Below are 18,082 nucleotides of genomic sequence, written 5' to 3'. Positions count from 1 at the left end.
GTTACTTGAAGATTGCACATTCTGGTAGAAGCTTTTACTGTTTAAAAATACTTTCCTTTTAGTTTATTCATTCTGAAGAGTAGAAGCTTCAATTGATATTGGATGTGTGTTAAAGCAAAATGTGGGAATTTTTTGAGGAAGAGGGAGACATTTTGAAGAAGTGGTCTTGAAATGGGATTTGAAGTCAGAGTCCATATTAAGTATATATAAATGTGGCTGTGATCTGGGGGAATTACTTTTGTTTTGAGGATAGGGCTGCTAATTAGGTAAAACTTGACTTTCTTTTCAGTGTGAATTACTGGTATGTTCTTCCTAATTTTCTGCTGTATTTGTCTGTAATATTAAGAGAAGATTATGGGTCAAATGGGAAATGAAGATAAACTTTTGTCTTTTAAAAGATGTTTTGCTGTCAGTTTGAAACAACTGTGAATTAGAGCATCAAAAAGCAAACATGCTGTGTCACAACCACCCAACCACAAGGTACAGTTATGCAGCAGTTGTCCTTTATACAAATGCTTTGTAGTTGAGGATAAGTATTACTTAATGCTTGTGTGCCCCTATTACATACTTCAGCTTCTTTTCTACTTGACGTGGCTTGAAACAGCTCTAATAAGTTACGCTTATTGTGTATAATATGCTTTATTATGCTTGCTTTTCAAACCATGCTCTCCTACCTCAAACCTCTCAGTTACATAATACGTGTGGATGCTTTTATATTATGTATACACATTTCTATAGTCTTTAAGCTACATCACTTACACCAGTAACTTGATTCTAGTTAATAAGTCAGTGTGGGAGTAAAGTGTTTCTTGAACTGTATATTTTAGATATTTTAGTTTTCTTTTGACTTTGATTTTGAAAAGGGTATTCAAAATCTGGATTCTAGACTGGAATAAAAGTTTGAATGCTGTCCACAACACAGATACATGTGGTGTTTTCCTTTTTTAAGAATACTTGTTGTTCCTCAATATCTAAGAAAGCCACCTTTGTGTAGCTAACAGTTATAAAGCCTGTTGTTTTTCCTGTAGAAGTCCATATACCTTTATCACAGTTTGTGATGATTAAGTGAAGTATTGCCTTTACGCTTGTGCTTGTTGAAATCTATTGGTAGTGTCTCCACATGATATTTCTTTCATTTTAACAACTCCCGTATGATTTCCTAGATTTTAGCAGTTTGATTTTCCTATAGTATTTTTGTCTGGGTAGATATTTTTGTAATACTAGGCTACTGTCTCCATATTTTGATATTTTTAATATTCAAATAGATAATATAGTATTTCCTTTAGTTTTTTTGTTTGTATTTACCAATTTCTCTTAGCTTTCCAAGAGAAGTGTGGAAAGATGAAAAAGAGCAAAAGCTTTCATTTTTAATCTGATCTAGTAAACTGATTAAACATGCTCTTAGGTTTTCCCCTGCAGTTGAAATGCTTGATTCACAAATGGACCTATGTCTCCCTCTTTTGGAAAATCAAGACATGACTTCATGACTTAGCTTTGAAGATAGGCTTTTGTTTCTGTCATGTCTTGGCTTTTTTTTTCTTCTTTGTTTATTTTTTAAATTAATTTTCTTTCCCTGAGGGAGGAGGGAAGGGGAAAGAAGGGGGAACTGTGAATAAAAATTTAATCTCTCTAACAAGTTTAGAACCTAATAGTTGATGTGATGATATATTTGCAGAAAAAATTATCTGCACAGCAAATAGACCCGGCTCCTATTGGCTTCTGAACTGCAGAGATTCCTCTGCAGAGCTTTGCTAAAGATACAAATTACCTGAGAAATATCACTGTGTCTGATAGCTAAGGAGTTGTCTTAGTTTGAGGTAAATTTGAGTCAGTTTTGTTACAGAGTTGCTGTATGTAACTTCATTTCATTGAAAACTAATGGCATGTTTTTGAGAGTGTTCTTCTCTGATGTGACAACACACAGCATTGGCATGCAAAAAGGCCAGTGCTTGCACTTAACCAAGGCCCTGGTGGAAAAGGGCCTGTGAGGAGGAGTGAATATGGCAGGTGACCCTAGACTGACGGACACAGTATTCCATCCCATGTAGGTCACTCTTAGTATAAACTTGAGAGATCACGAGGGTCTTGCTCTCTTTTGCAATGGCTGACATCCAGTGAGGACCCTGTCTGTCTGATTGCTCATGATCCGAGATCTGTGTTCCTGAATTCAGTTCCTTAGTCCAGCTCCCCCCCAGCCACAGAACCACTCTGTCATGTCTGCTCTGCAGCATTTTTGGTGATGTACAGTCATTGAGGGGTGGGAGCGTGATCTCATGTTTGTTTATATTTTATTACTTAGTAATTATTGTCATTATTACAATTTCATAAAAGCTGTAGTTCTAGTTTCCAATGCGTAAGGTTTTTTTTTTAACTTTCATTTTCCTCTCCCTTTTGCCTGTGGGGTGTGTGCGGGGGAAGGGATTTTGGAGGCTTAGCTGCTGAGTTTGGCTAGGTGGGGCTAAACTGTGACAAGAGTATTCTTTTCAGTGTTTTATTTAAATACTTGCCCCCTTAGCAGATTTCTTTACCAGAAGATTGCTTGGAAGCAAAAAATGAACAAAATGGACAGCTTTGTCTTGACTGATTTTGTACAGTAATTTTAAATTGATGAGGGAGAAAAAAGTTGGAGAAAGGGAGACTTGGAGTAATGTGACTACAGTTTTTATTTCCAATGTAACTGATTTCATATTTACGAAGGAGAACAGCTTGGCAGAAGAAGCATGCTGTCCATATTTTCTGAAACTTTTCAAGGTTTATGCTCCATTCACTTATTAGGAATTCAGTTCAGCGACTGCAAGCACTTTGGTGGATATACTTGATTTCATGGTCATTTGAAGCAGTAGGAATAGAGTATCATAAAGTTTTTCATTGGAAGGTGAGTTCTGGGAAGATCTTGCGTTTTCCTTGCCTACTCCGCCACCAATGTGGGCAGCAGGCCTGTTTGGGAAGGCAGTCCTGCCTAGGGGAAGTTTGTGTTGAACAACCTCTGATACCTTTTTCTCCTTGCTGCCTCTATTCAGCTTTGTTCTGCAGGGCTGTGCAGTAGCAAGAAGAGTAGGGTACTAGTGAAGAAGAAGTGTTCGTTTCTTCATTCCATGCTTTCAGTTTCTGAGGCTATTTAAAGAGGAAAATATTTCATCTGGTCTCTAAAATCTGTCTGGTGAATGAGACAATTCCAGACTGTAGCTCTTAAGAGTGCTGTTCTATCCCAAATTTTTGTCAAGCTTTTATATTTTTATCTAAACCCTTTTTTAAAAGCAAACTGTCAGGCAAGGAGTGCTGAATTCCCATCCTGGCTTCTGCAGCAGACTGCATTATCTTACCAGAAGTGTTCTGCTGTGGTCCCATGTATTAAAAAAAAAAAAAAAACAAACCATACAAAAACATGGCCTCTATACTCTAGTGCTTCTCTCACAAATCAGACCTGTAGAAAGACTGCAGTGTGCCTTGTGGTTTCCTTTGTGTGTGTGTGGAAGGCATGGGTGCTGATGTTACTTTATTTACTTCTGTAAATGGTCTCAATTTGTCATCCTCTGGCAAAAGATTATCAGAACCATATTCTTTCCTGGGTGCTAAACTGGGTATTCAATACACTTCGTAGAAGAAAATTAAAAAGCTAAGCTGTGCAGGGAAAGATATTTTCAGCTGATAGTAAAATTTCACTTCTATTTCTGTAGTAACTTGAGGGGGTTGAGAAAAGGAATGAGCTGTTAAAGAAGAAAGAAAAGAAATATGATCTTATAGCAGGATTGTATCAGTGACTTGAATGAAAGAATTGTCTTTGAAACTGAACTGAATTTGTGAAAAAAAATCTAAGACTAAGTTTTCTTACAGCGGGCATATGTTGTAAGTGTAAAGTTTTGGAGAGGTTAACTTTAATTCAGAATTTTTTTGTATTCTTGTAACTTTATACATTTATTCTATTTCTGCAAAAGTAAAAGAAAACTTTTTTGTTGATACTATATATTATACTAAAAACATCTTAGTATACAAACAATTGTTTTCCTTCAACATGCAATCTTAGACCAGCTAAGGAAGGGAAATACCTTGATACTTAATTTCTAAAAAAATTCATGTAGTAGAAAAAAAATGGTTATGTTATTGCAGCATCTAACATAAAATTCCTAGAGAGTCTTAGACCTAATCTTGTCATGCTTTTAGGTTTTGGGTTGAACTTACTTTCATATTGAGATGATGTTATGTTTCCACTTGCGTTATTGGGGCTTTTACACTTCAATAATCTGGTCTCAGAAATGAATAAATATGACTCTAATGAAATACTAAAAATTGTATAATATTGAAATAATAGCTTATTGCCCTTGTATAAATAACAAGTCGCTGGCTTTTCCATAATATAATCTTGTCCACTCTCTCATTATGGTAGCTGTTGTTGATTTGATGGCCAATTTAATTTCATCGTTGTATTAAGACCTACATACACCAACAATCATTTCAAATGGCTTCAAGCTATTAAAGTAATGAAATAATAATACAGTGTTTCAGAGTAGTTTATTGGCTTGCATATATTCATCAGTTATCTAGTTATCACCTCCTCATTTTCCTCTTCCCAACCTGAGTCTAAGTGATAAACCAGTATATAACAAATTTCCTCAGCAGCAAAAATGTCAGTCTTAGTTCCGTATTTTTAAAAAAGTCCAGAAGATGCTAGTTTTAAATGAAAATAAATATCTCAAAACTAAGGAATTATCAAGATAGGATGGCTTACTTTTTATTTCCAGTGTTTTACCCTGTATTGTCGTCAGTGGAAACAGAGGCAGATGTTAGAGAACATCTCATAATTGAATACCATGCTCACACATAGAATCAAAGTGTACTTTAGATGCAGGAGCTTAAGGCTAAAGGAGTGGATGTTGTGTAGAGAAATTTTCTGTTCTTGTATATAGCTGTCATTTGAGTTACTCTTCCACGCTATTCTGAAGATCTGTGTGCATGTACACTTGAAGACAGGGTAGCCAGATATAGGTGATATGAAGATAATGTGAAGGTAGGCAAAGAGAAAAAGAAAGGTGTTATTTGTATACATATGAATTTTAAACATGGTGTTTTGTGGTCTGTTACTGCACGTTATCTGTCAAGTCACAATCACATGGAGCTTTTGTTTTACATGTGTTTATCTAAGTTTGTATCTGTGACCAAAACTTCTAAAGTTCTCAGACTTTTTACTGTTGCAGATAATTTAGGAAAAAATATGCAGCTTCTGTTCATAGAAACAACAAATTTCACTGAATTACAGTAGTTGTAAGTTGCCTGCGTGCAAGTGACAAGTTTTTGTTTAAATGCTCTGAAACATCCAGAAGGCGTTAGTAGCTGGTTCTGTAGGTGATATGGAAGATACATGCTATTTTGGAAAGGTAGAATATCGGGATACCCGAGTGTTAAATTTTAATGTTTCTGAAAATTGAGGCCACTGAATCTCACTTGTCCTTCATTGAAAGTTCCACTAAATTAAATGAAACCGATTTCAGTTTCTGAATTGTTCTGATATATTATTGCTTTTTTTTGTATGGTCCTGGACTGCCCTCAGAGCGATGGTTTCTCCTTAACTGCTATAAGTTGCTTTTTGGAGTTTTAAACATTATCAAAACAGACCTGTGAACACTACTTCGTTTTATCCTGCAGCTTACTCCCCACTTCATAAATTCCCTATATTCTAGTGGGACAGACATGGAACATTAGCGCTTTGATAGGAATGCTCTTGTGAGGTTTAGCTCCTAGTTTCCGATTCCAGCAATTTAGTGTCTTAAAAATTGGAATGCACATTGGCACACCAGTTTTATATACCTTCAAAGTCAACCATTGTTGGCTATACATTTGCTCTTATTACAGCCATTGCTTCAGTTTTCTGATGATTTTTATTTAGATCCTAAAGTTCTTACTTCAAAACTAATCACTTCAGCATCATTGATGCCTTAAATGTCAGGTTACTGGGACATCTTTTCACTACCTTGAGTGTACTCATCTATGAAATCTACTGCACTAATTACAGTAGTCTTGGATGCTAAACTTAGTGTGCTGAGTTGAAAATGCACCCAACATCCCTGTAATAGAATTTGCAAACAGAACACACATTTTTAACCTTTATGTACAGAAGGTGAGCAACTTAGGTTAAGCTTTTCACTTTTGTTTTGCAATTGTGCTTATATGAATTGTATATTTATGCCATGTCTGTTTTTAGAGTAAATTGACTTTTTAATGTGCAATTTTTGAAGGATGTTTTCATTCTTTCTGACACTTCCTTATTTATGTGAAGGCATTTATTTACATGTATTTAATACTGATATTTCACTTCGAAGGTCACACAAGTCTAGTTTCCAAGTTTTTATGTATTCTGTGAATGTATTTACCACTGAAGGAGGGGAAAAAAACCCCAAAGCTATTCAGGTGATCTGTATATAGTGTAAGCAAATTCTGCGTGACCAGCTTTGAATTTTCCAGAATCTTGTGTTGGATGTTTCTAATGGCTAAGCAAGGAATAAAATAACTTCTTAGTACAGAGTCTTATAGGACTTCCCTCTCTCCTCTTAAAAAAGCACTATGTTGCCCACATATTATGCAGTTTGATACTAAAACACTACGTTCTTATGTTTCAAACAAGAAATGTTTAGATGGTGGCGAGTTCTCTTCATCTGTCCTTTGGGTTTGTGTTTTCTGTCTTTCTAAATTTGAGCGGTGCAAATGTAACTCTGGGTATGTTGGTTTCTTAACTTAGTTTTGACTATTGCTTAATAGTTTGTTTTAAACACAAACTGAGGAAGATATATTATTTTGACCTAGGAAATGGGGATTCTTTTTCCCCTGCATTTGTCCTCTTGTTGGAGTGTTTTCTGTAGTGACCAGCATTGCTTCTCCCTGATAATTTTAACATAGCTCATATTGGGAAGCCATTAAAAAGTGACTTTCATCACAAAGCTGAAGAAAGCCAAGGGTAAGCCGTAATACAGGTGTGTAACATCAATATGAAAACATACTAATGATAAAAGGCTGTTTGGTATATACTGTATGTATGTATACGTAATCTTTAGAGAAGATTACTGAGTTAATGAGAAAATGTAAACTCAGCTGTAAAATGTTGATGGACTAAGTGATTGCTAGCTTAGGTTATGCATTATAACTTCTAAAAATTAGTTTGAAATGAGTGAAAAAAGGAAACCCAGAGGAAAAAAGTACAGTATCTGCTAAACACTCATAAGTACTTTGTCAAAAAGGCTGTGTGATAGCCATTCAATACTCTTTATGCGTATATAACCTGCAGCAGCAGGTGCAAAGCATACATGGCAACTGCTTTTTATGTCTGAACACTGCAGTGACTGGACCACAAGTAATAGTGTGGGGTGAGTGGAATGAGTTACTTATCTGTCAGTTTTAAATGTGGGCTTTATATTATTACTCCTTTTGTAGGCTTTATTTGTAATTGTTTCATGAAATGTGAAATCAGATATGGGAATGGAAGCTGTTGGGCGGTTTCCTTTTGAGTTATTTTTCAGTCAGGGGCTAAAGTGGTATTTGTTTGGGGTGCTAGTCAACTTTTGTAGTTTGTTCTACTCATGCCTCAGCTAAACATGATGATGGTGTGGGAATTTTACCTCAAGAAACTTCTTAGAAAACGTTATCTGGAGTCTGCCTACTTGTAATTACTAATCAACTGGCTGACATCAGGAGAGAAAAGTAACTTGACTGAGTATAGAGGTTGGTAATTAGGGAAAAGAAAGGTTGAGTGAATGGCATTCACATAAAACTAAGAAAAGTGTTGAGCAAGCATAAGAAATGAGAACTGAAATTGTTAGGAATTACTTGACAGAGGCCTAAGGAGACTGTTGATTATGCTCTTATAAACCAGAGAAAAATGGGATTCAACCTTACCAGTTTTATTGTTGTAATAATTTATTTTCTTGGTTAGCTGTGACCCTCTTGACTATGCTTTCTCTGTGTACAGCTCATGATCATCAAAAATTGCAGCAACACATGGGAAAAAATTACTTTTCTACTGTTATGGTAAGGTTCAACCAGATGCAACCATGTGATATATATATGAAAAATATTACTTATTTTAAGAAGACCTATATTGTGAAGAAAGCAAGCAATTATTCAGAAAATTTATACATTAAAAGAAATATTCTCACAAATTTAGACATTTTCTCTCATTTGCTCGGTTAAATTGTATGACTTGTATTGTTGGACAAATATGACCTTTTCTTTACAACAGAGGTTTCGTATATTATCACTTAATAAAACTGAAAGTTAAATTGTTCTAAAATAAAAATGAAAAATGATTTAAATTGTGAGCCTTAAAGCAGAGCAGACTTAAGTCTGTTAAATGTGTAAAACCAACCCTTGAAGGAAGTGGTAGATTAGCACCACTGGTTTATGGCTCTTCATTGTGGCTGTTATAATATATGAAAAATACATGTATGCTTATGCTTCTTGGGAGTTCTATTTGTAGCTATTAGAATTCTGGATGTGAAAGTTGGTAGGAACTCTTACAAGTTCCTATGAAAGTGTCTCAGTTCCTGGAAACTCTTAGCACTAAACTTGACCCGATAAATGCTTTGAAGAAAAGCAAAACTATTACTTAAACAAAATTAGTTCTGAAAAACTGGTAAAGCAAGTGCACTGATGCCTCTGAAATGAGGAAAATATGGTCACTGCAAAAGTTCTTATTTCAGAAGAATGTAATGCAGAGTGATGGTTAACGCACATGTATAGCGTAACTGTTGGGAATGTGGATTAAAAAGTTTAACCCACATTTAAATTTATTTATTTAAATAAATTTTATTATGACTATCATTTTAAGTGTTTTGTATTGCTTAATAGGTTATATTAAAAAGTATGCGTGACTAGTTTTAGTATTTAATAATAATTTTTTTCTTTTCCACTCTCCAGTATCATAGTTGCATTAAACCAGTACTATACTGCAGCCTAGAAACTATACCAGTACGTCCCACAGCTTAGAAATATTCCCTAGGCTGCCCATCCTCCAATGACCATAAAAACATCCTCAGTAAATAAGAACAGGAGAGTGATTGTCTTGGGGGATTTCCTTCTAAAAGGGAGACTGGAGATCTACAGACCGGACCCGCTCCACAGGGAGGTCTGCTGCTTACCGGGGGCATCAGTGAAGGATGTTACTAGAAAACTACCTTCCTTGGTGAAAGGTAGTTCCAATGCTAAGGAATGAGAAGCAGGAAGTCAAAGAGAAATAGTTGATTAATGCCTGGCTCCGAGCCTGGTGTGAGGAGAAAGGCTTTGGGTTCTTTGATCATGGAGTGACCCACCCACCCCCAGGCATTCTTACTAGGGATGGGACACCCTTGTCTCCTAAGGGGACTAAAATCCTTACTAAAAATCTAGTTAGGCTCTTAAATAGAGCTTTAAACTAGATGTGAAGGGGAAGGGGGACTGAGACCAGGCTAGTTGGGAGTGAGCCTGGAAGTGGGACTCCAGTAACTGAGAGAAGGTGTGTTGGAGGGGACCGCAGTACATCACCTCAGAGCAAGTGGGGGCGATCATACCTGGGGACAGTAAGGATGAAACTGGCACTGTGGAGTTAGTTATTCCAAGGACCAGTCAATCGGGAATGAGCTCTGTTCCCTTTATGAGGGCTGAAGGTTTGCCAGCCCAGCTGAAGTGCATTTACACCAATGCATGCAGCATGGGCAGTAAGGAGGAGCTGGAAGCTGTTGTAGGGCAAGGAGACTACGATGTCATTGCCATCACAGAAACATGGTGGGACAACTCGTATAACTGCAGTGCAGCCATGAGGGGGGGTATGAACTCTTCAGGCGGGACAGGGAGGGTAGTAGAGGAGGTGGTGTGCTTTGTTACCCTTGAGCTCAATTACAGTGAGGAAGGGACTGGTTGCCTGTGGGTTAAAATCAGGGGAGCCTACAAGAAGGCAGACATTGTGATGGGAGTCTCCTACAGACCATCCAGGCAAGAAAAAGCAGCTGAGTTCTTCTATAAACAGCTAGGGATAGTCTCTAGATCTCTACGTCTTGTCCTTCTGGGAGACTTCAATCTACCTGATATCTGCTAGAAGTACAATACAGCTGAAAGGAAGCAGTCTAGGAGGTTCCTGGAGTGTGTGGAAAACAACTTCCTCACACAACTGGTGAGTGAGCTGACAAGGGAGGGTGCCCTCCTGGACCTGCTGTTTGTGAACAGAGATGGCCTTGTGGGGGATGTGACGGTTGGAGGATGCCTGGGACAAAGCGATCATGAGATGATAGGGTTTTCAGTTCTAGGTGAGATGAAGAAAGGGATTAGCAAAACAGTCACATTAAACTTCCAGAGGGCAGACTTTGGACTGTTCAGAAGGCTGGTTGGCAAAGTCCCATGGGAGACAGTCCTTCAGGGCAAGGGAGCCCACGAGGGCTGAGCACTCTTAAAAATGAAATCCTATCAGCTCAGGAGCAAGCCATCCCCATGTTCTGGAAAAGGAGCTTGCGGGGGAAAAAACCAGCTTGGTTGAGTAGGGAGATCTTGGCAGATATCAAAAAGAAGAGGAATGTCTATGAGCTTTGGAAGAAGGGACAGGCATCTTGGGTGGACTACAGGGAGGAAGTGAGATCGTGCAGGGAAAAAATCAGGAGGGCTAAGGCCCAACTAGAAATCAAACTGGTTAAGTCTGTGAGAGATAATAAAAAAAAAATCTTTCTACAGATACATTAACAAGAAAAGGAGGACTAGGGAGAATATTCAGTCCCTATTGGATGCAGGAGGAACAACAGTGACAAGGGATGAGGACAAGGCTGAGGTACTTAATGCCTTCTTTGCCTCAGTCTTTAATAGTAAGGGAAGTTGCTCCCCCTGTGTACAAACCCAGGAGTTAGAGGAGCAGAATGAGGCTCCCATGATCCAAGAGGAGGAGGTTAGAGACTTGCTTGCCTAGCTAGACACCCGTAAGTCTATGGGGCTGGATGGGATCCACCCAAGAGTATTAAAGGAGCTGGTGGATGTCCTTTCCAAACCCCTTTCCATCATCTTCCAGCGGTCCTGGCTGACTGGGGATGTTCCACTGGACTGCAGGCTGGCTGACGTCATGCCCATCTACAAGAAGAGTTGCAGGGAGGATCCAGGGAACTACAGGCCTGTCAGTCTGACCTCAGTGCTGGGGAAAGTCATGGAACAAGTGATCTTGAGTGCTATCATGAAGCACATGCAAGAGAACTGGGTGATCAGGCCCAGTCAGCATGGGTTCATGAAAGGCAGGTCTTGCCAAACTAACCTGATTGCCTTTTATGACAAAGTGACTCGACTACTGGACTAGGGAAAGGCTGTGGATGTAGTCTTCTTGGACTTCAGTAAAGCCTTTGACACAGTTTCTCACAGCATTCTGCCTAGGAAACTGTCAGCCCCTGGCCTGGACAGGCGCACATTCTCCTGGGTTGAAAACTGGTTGGATGGCCGGGCCCAGAGAGTGGTGGTAAATGGAGTTAACTCCAGCTGGAGGCTGGTCATAAGTGGTGTTCCCAGGGCTCAGTACTGGATCCAGCCCTGTTCAGTGTCTTTATCAATGACTTGGACAAGGGGATCGAATGCACCCTATGTAATTTTGCAGATGACACTAAGCTGGGTGGAAGCGTGGATCTGCTGGAGAGTAGGGAGGCTCTGCAAAGAGATCTGAACAGGCTGGACTGCTGGGCTGAGACCACAATGGGATGAGGTTTAGCAAGGCCAAATGCCAGGTCCTGCACTAGGGGCATAACAACCCTATGCAGTGCTACAGAGTGGCTGGTGAGCTGCCTAGAGGAGAAGGACCTGGATGTGTTGGTTGACAGCTGACTGAACATGAGCCAGCAGTGTGCCCAGGTGGCCAAGAAGACCAATGGCATCTTGGCTTGTATCAGAAGCAGTGTGACCAGCAGGTCCAGGGAGCTGATCCTCCCTCTGTACTCAGCACTGGTGAGACCGCACCTTAAGTACTGTGTTCAGTTCTGGGCCCCTCACCACAAGGAGGATGTTGAGACTCTGGAGCGTGTCCAGAGAAGAGCAACAAAGCTGGTAAGGGGGCTGGAGAACAAGTCTTACGAGGAGCGGCTGAGGGAGCTGGGGTTGTTTACCCTGGAGAAGAGGAGGCTGAAAGGAGCCCTTATTGCTCTCTACAACTACCTGAAAGGGAAAGGAGGTTGTGGAGAGGAGGGAGCTGGCCTCTTCTCCCAAGTGACAGGGGACAGGACAAGGGCCTGAAGCTCCGCCAGCAGAGGTTTAGGCTGGACATCAGTAAAAAAAAATTCACAGAAAGGATCATTGGGCACTGGAATAGGCTGCCCAGGGAGGTGGTTGAGTCACCTTCCCTGGAGGTGTTTAAGGGACGGGTGGACGAGGTGCTGAGGGGCATGGTTTAGGGTGTGTTAGGAATGGTTGGACTCAATGACCCAGTGGGTCCCTTCCAATCTAGTGATGCTATGGTTGTATGATTTTGTGATTCTATATCTGATTAATGTTCTGGATTTAGATTAATTACCACATATTTTTTAAAAGAAAATGTGTCCACCCCTCATAAGCCTCTATAGTGTAAATTGCGCCAGAATATTGGTGAAAAAGGAGTACTAACATGAGTACTTAGAGTATGGTTGTTATAAGCAGTAATTATCTTATTTCTGTGATGGCTAAATTGGGAGAAATTGATAAAACAAGCATTATCAGAAGTGTGACATCAGAGGAGATTATTTTTAGTATTTTAAGAGTAACTGGCAGTGCTCTAAGCCAGAAGGATCTTTACAGTGTTGGTACAATTTGCAGAAATATTCTTTTTGCCAGATTTGACAATAGAAATTTTTCCATGCAACTGTATTGTGTTTTCAAATAACTATCTTAGGTTTTTCTGATAAGGTGGTTAGTCATAATTGATCCTTGCAAAACTTGTTTGGAGTTGTCAGAGTTATAATAATACACACTGAGAGATGCAGCAATTATACTTTCTTGCTTTATTCTACCAAGTTCCATTAACCTGTGTTATGACCTACCCCAACAGACCTGCTTTTCGGGGAGGGGGTAGGTTTCTTATGTATGTTTGTACAGCAATCTAGAGTGAATGACAGATCACTCCAGGGGTCTACTCAAAATTCCTATGTGTGGTTTGAACACAGTCAAAGTAACAGTTTACAACAAGAGCTTGAATACAACCTAAATCCCGTAAAAGTCCTACAGAAAAAAAAAAAGGTGAGGTAGAATAAGAAGAGAGTGAGGCAGAAGGAGAAAGAAGGGAAGCAGCAGGAAACAGGAATATAACATAAAAACAATCATCACCACAGTGAAATCTAGTGGAGATCTCTTCAGGAAACATAGTCTGTGGGGCAGCAGGCATGTGAGTGTGTGCTTCTTGGCACAGATTATTTATAGAGGATATCTGCCCCCTGTTAGCATATGAGGAGTAGGCTTGTGGCACCTGTGCCATTTCTCTGCATGGGAAGTTCTTGAATTGGGCATGCACAGAGGTTTGTTCATGGAAGTTATTGAATTGGGGCTGGAGGCTCCAGGACTCACTGGCGCTTTGATGGAATAACCACCATGTGAAACCTTTGGGTGTATATGTGCAGTCAGGGGCACCCCTCCCTCTTTAGTGTGTGCAAATCCCTCTGCCACAGCAGCCCAGGACAGCTCAGTGAACATGGGGAACACAACTGGGTGGGTGGTGTGTATGCTCCCTGACTCCCCATCTCTCCTCTGCTGCTGCCAAATTGCATGAAGACCCAAGCACACACAGCCTTGCACCAAGACAACGTTTAAGACATATTGAGAAAAGCTGATCTTTACTACCTAGTATATATATGTGTTTTCATCCTGCTTTCCCGTGTGGTTGGGTTACAGATAATTATCAAAATAATGAAAGACACTTGCCACAGGTAAAATGGCAATTCTTTGATAATTGTCCTCTTCCAGACTACTTGCGAGGGATTGAAAGCAAAGAAAAGTTACTTTTCTTAGTGAAGGAATAAATAAAAAGGTATGCTTAATCCCCCACTTGCATTTGAGGCTCCTTATGATGTTCATAGCTCTCCTTGGAGGAAAAAGAAAAACAAAGCCCCTCAAAACCAACAGCCAAACTAGAAAATCAACCGTCAGCTTCTTAACAAAAGTAAAAATTCTGGACTTCAGTACATGGCTGGGTCTTAAATTTGCAGAACTTTTGTGTTATTGTTTTAATGGCAGCCAAATTACCAAACAAAACCACAGTGCTGCTGATGCTTCTGCACTGAGTAAGCGGGGAGGTGGGGTGGCGTGAAGTGATACAGATGGAATAGGGTTCTTTCTGTGTCTCAAGAAGAAAGGCCTACCCACAAATGGCTTCATAGGATAACTGCTTTAATTAGGCTAAGAGGAGAAATACTGATAGTAAGCAAGTCACCCTCAAATGCTGAGCACCTTGCTCTAGTATCATATCAAGACAGTGTCTTGGTAGATTTTCCCATGGAATGCTGTGTGAAGCGGTTTCTGTCCATGGAGAGAAGCTCTCAGTTTTGGTCATTGGAGCTAGTACATAATTGCCTTACAAGAAAGAAGCTCTACTCCTAAACCGTGAGAATGTCTTCCTGTGCTTTCAGACAAAGGCAAGGAGGCAAGGCCATGGGGGTGACTTAGTTGCGAGTACTGAGGGGGAGCTGCCTGGAGGTCCCTCTGCTCTGCTGAGATGGCTGATGCTGTTCTGCAGTCAAGGGAAACCTGCAGCACAGCATGGACCTGTTTTCCTTAGCTCCTGAACATGCAACACTACCTTCCACCTCTTTATTCTCATAACCTTCCCAAGGGTATTTTATAAGTTACAGATTAAATTTGTTATTCAATAGAGCGGAGATAGCATGTTCAATATCACGAGCTTCTCAAATATAATGTCTTCTGCAAGGTCCTGGTTCAATGTTATCCTAGTTATTATTTCAATTTTGCTTTTGTTATGTAAAATTATAATACTCCAAATGAACTCGAGGTTTGTTGTGGTTGGTCACTCTTTCAAATGAACTTTTATGAGCTTTTTGAAGGAATTGAAAAGAATGGTCCTTTTTGATTTCTCATTGTAAAACAGAGGAAACTAAATATGGAAAGTAAACAGATGTTATTTCGTTTTATCATTAGAATGATGAAGCTACCCGGAGAAACTAAAAGACAGCAGAAGAAACCTAGCAGTTAAAATTTTACTCCTCTGTTCTTGATCCGAAAGCTGTTTTGTGGTTCTTGCATTGATCTGTAGTTCTGATGTATACGATATTGGTCAGGACTCAGAGCATAGAAAAGAAGAGGGAATTAAGATGTTAAAATTGGCTTACCTAGGTAGTTTGCCAAATAATCAAATCATAGTTTTCGTCTTGATGGCATTGTACTGCATGTCTATTTGAATTTATAAGAACATGGTGGGGAAATAGCAGTGACAAGGGAAATTGGAGAACCTAACAGTAATCCATTTGGGAAGGCTCTTTCTCCCATTACTTATATGAAGCTTTATATACGTTCACCTTTCAGCTCCTGCTCATGAACATCACTCCTGTTTCTGACATGCCTGATTTGCTATCCCTTTGCAAATCATCTGGGTGAACCAGGTTGTTCTTCCTTATCTTGACTTGCTTCCTTAAATTAAAGAATGTGTTCTTTAAATTAAATTTCTGTGTAGCATACTATTTCATTCTCTGTTATGGTTTACACAGAAGGTGTTATGAATTATATGTGACAGCATACCTATGTTGTGGTTATTTTATAGGTGGTGATTCGTGCTCAAAATGGTGAACTCCTCTATCGTATTTCACCTTGGGCAAGATATGTAGTCCGTGATGAAGACAAAGTGAATTATGATTGGGTACACTGGAATCCACCACAGTCGTATATTGTAAGGCTTAAATATTGTTTTCAAAAGATGTATAAAATAGTGTATCAAGTTAGCTTTGTATCCCTGCTTGGAAGGGGAAAAAACCCCATTTGTTCCACAAAAAGAGGGTAGCGAGCTAGTTAAAATAACTTCCTGAGAAGTGAAGGGATTTTATTCATGGCTTTGACAGAAACAAGTGACTTTAATAATGAATGTTTTTGAGCTACTCTTTTAGTCTCCTATAAAGCATATTAAAAAAAAATATCTTTTTTTAAAAAATACACCACACCAACATTATAGGAGGAGGAGGAATGGGGAAGTAGCTGAAAATGCAGTGAGCTGTATGACCTAGGGTGAAAAAGAGGTAAGAACATTTAAGGTGCATACAAGGCCTTACTGAGTTCTTTCAGGAAAAAAGAAAGAGAAAAAAAAAAAAGAGTACTTTAATGAATAGGATAGGTACCTTGTGGAAGTAAAGTACAGGGAGCGAACCCCAATCAGAACTTCTTGTTCTTCATGTTGTCCCTTTAAATTCTTTTCACTGTTCACATACGCTTGTGGTTTTACTTGTTTTGTTCTAACTTTTCAAATTTTTATTTAAATATTAAATAGCAAATAGAATATAAAATCTTGTAATGTTTTTCTAATTGGGAGAGGGAGGAAAAGAAAAAGCTTTAGGGGAAAAATAGGTTTGAACTGGTAGTTTTCCTAAGTTTCTTCAGACAAGGTTTCTGTTTTAAAAAATGAAATCCTAGTCAAGTGTTAGCTCTTCAAGTATAAAGAGAAGCTTTTGTGATGAACTTCAGTTGTCTCTGTATTCTTTAAATATTTTCACCCATTTAGAAATACCGTGTACTCAGCTACAGATTTGGGGTATTTTTTGTAATCCTAAGCTGTTGGAATATAGATGATTCTGTGCTATGGAACTGTTCTTTAGGATTGAAATATTTATAAATGTTAAGTTTGGGGAAGGCAGAGCTATTTCAAATACCTGCAAAAAGCAGGCATACTTAAAAAATAAAACCATCTTTTTCTGTTGTCTTTTATTTTCATGTAAGCTTCATAGTAGTTCAGAACTTTATGTGCAATAGCTGGTATAAGTTGTATACTTCGGTGTAATTTAAAAAGGGTGAAAAAAAAAAAACCAAACATAGAATCACGAATGTCCAGTTTCTTGTTCATGAAGAATATTAATTTGAAATAGATGTTTGCTTTAACAGTACAGTATGGTTAATTGCTTCTGAAATTTTTGTGTTCTTATGGGAAAGCAAACCAAACTATAAATTATTTTTCATTGTGGGATAATTAGGTAATGTGACAACAATTCTAAGCTTTTGTTTTTTAACAACTTATTTTTTTTTTTCCTCTTGTAGCATAAGCATCCTTCCCCCAAGAGGTTAAAAAGCTTAAGAATCTATGAATCTCATGTGGGGATTGCTTCCCCAGAAGGGAAAGTAGCTTCTTATAAAAACTTCACATACAATGTGCTACCTAGAATAAAGGATCTTGGTAAGTAATAACAGAGATGCTTGCAGAGATAAAATTGTAACGTGCCTTTGCTCTTATTAGAAAAGATAATTATCAAGTGTCTGTAGGTTTTTGAGTTTTCAGATAGAACATACTAATAAAAATAGATTCTTAGGGTAGCAAAAATTTTATAAACAAGTGAGAACTATGGAAGAAAAGAAACAAAGACTGAAATAGAATATGTGAATCAAATTCCATTCCACAGATTTTTAAGTAAAATGTGATTGTAAAAGCCTATATAAATGTTGCAGGGCAATTTGTTTTCGGAATGATTTGCTTTCCACTTGAAAAAGGACCTGGTTTTGTGAGATTGTCTATAGAAAGTACTGTGTTCTTAATTGATTCTACTAATTGTACGTCTTGATTTTAAGGAAGGGCAAAGGAGTATCTGGAGAGAAAGGACTATCCTTTCTCTTTGCCAGATTAAGCATGCTAATTTTTTTCTCCTGAACAGTTGCTATGAAATATCAGAACATGGAAACTTTAAAAGTGAGAAATCCTATTTGAGGAAAGAACTTCTGTTGGAGGCAATGTATGAAAGAAACAGCTGGGACGATTATCTCGGGAAGCATAGCAAACCTGTTCACTTCAGTTTCTATTTGATAAATAATTTTTTCCTGTGATGTCTTTTCAATTTTTCTATAATGGCTATTAGAACTCGGTGACCTTTATTGCCCTGTGATGAAATACATTTTGTTACACTCAACAATAGTTGTGTCATCCTTGGCTGGTACCTCTGTG

General features: G+C 38.6%; 1 protein-coding gene across 5 annotated transcripts in view; it reads left to right on the top strand.

Moving 5' to 3' along the window:
• The window catches only part of GBE1 (1,4-alpha-glucan branching enzyme 1), a 165,974-nt gene that overhangs the window by 47,268 nt on the left and 100,624 nt on the right, over window positions 1-18,082 (top strand). For all 5 annotated transcript variants that reach the window (XR_008448209.1, XR_008448211.1, XM_054056455.1 and 2 more), the window contains exons 4-5: window positions 15,710-15,835; window positions 17,188-17,323. Coding sequence is in view for 3 of the 5 variants with exons in the window: in XM_054056455.1 (XP_053912430.1) it covers window positions 15,710-15,835; window positions 17,188-17,323 (262 nt within the window). In the remaining 2 variants the exon portion in view is untranslated. The remainder of the gene's footprint in view (window positions 1-15,709; window positions 15,836-17,187; window positions 17,324-18,082) is intronic.

The sequence above is a fragment of the Cuculus canorus genome, chromosome 1 (assembly GCF_017976375.1).
Source record: "Cuculus canorus isolate bCucCan1 chromosome 1, bCucCan1.pri, whole genome shotgun sequence".
NCBI lineage: Eukaryota > Metazoa > Chordata > Aves > Cuculiformes > Cuculidae > Cuculus > Cuculus canorus.
Note: the sequence above shows the minus strand (reverse complement) of the source record. Positions and strands in the feature narration are given on the sequence as shown.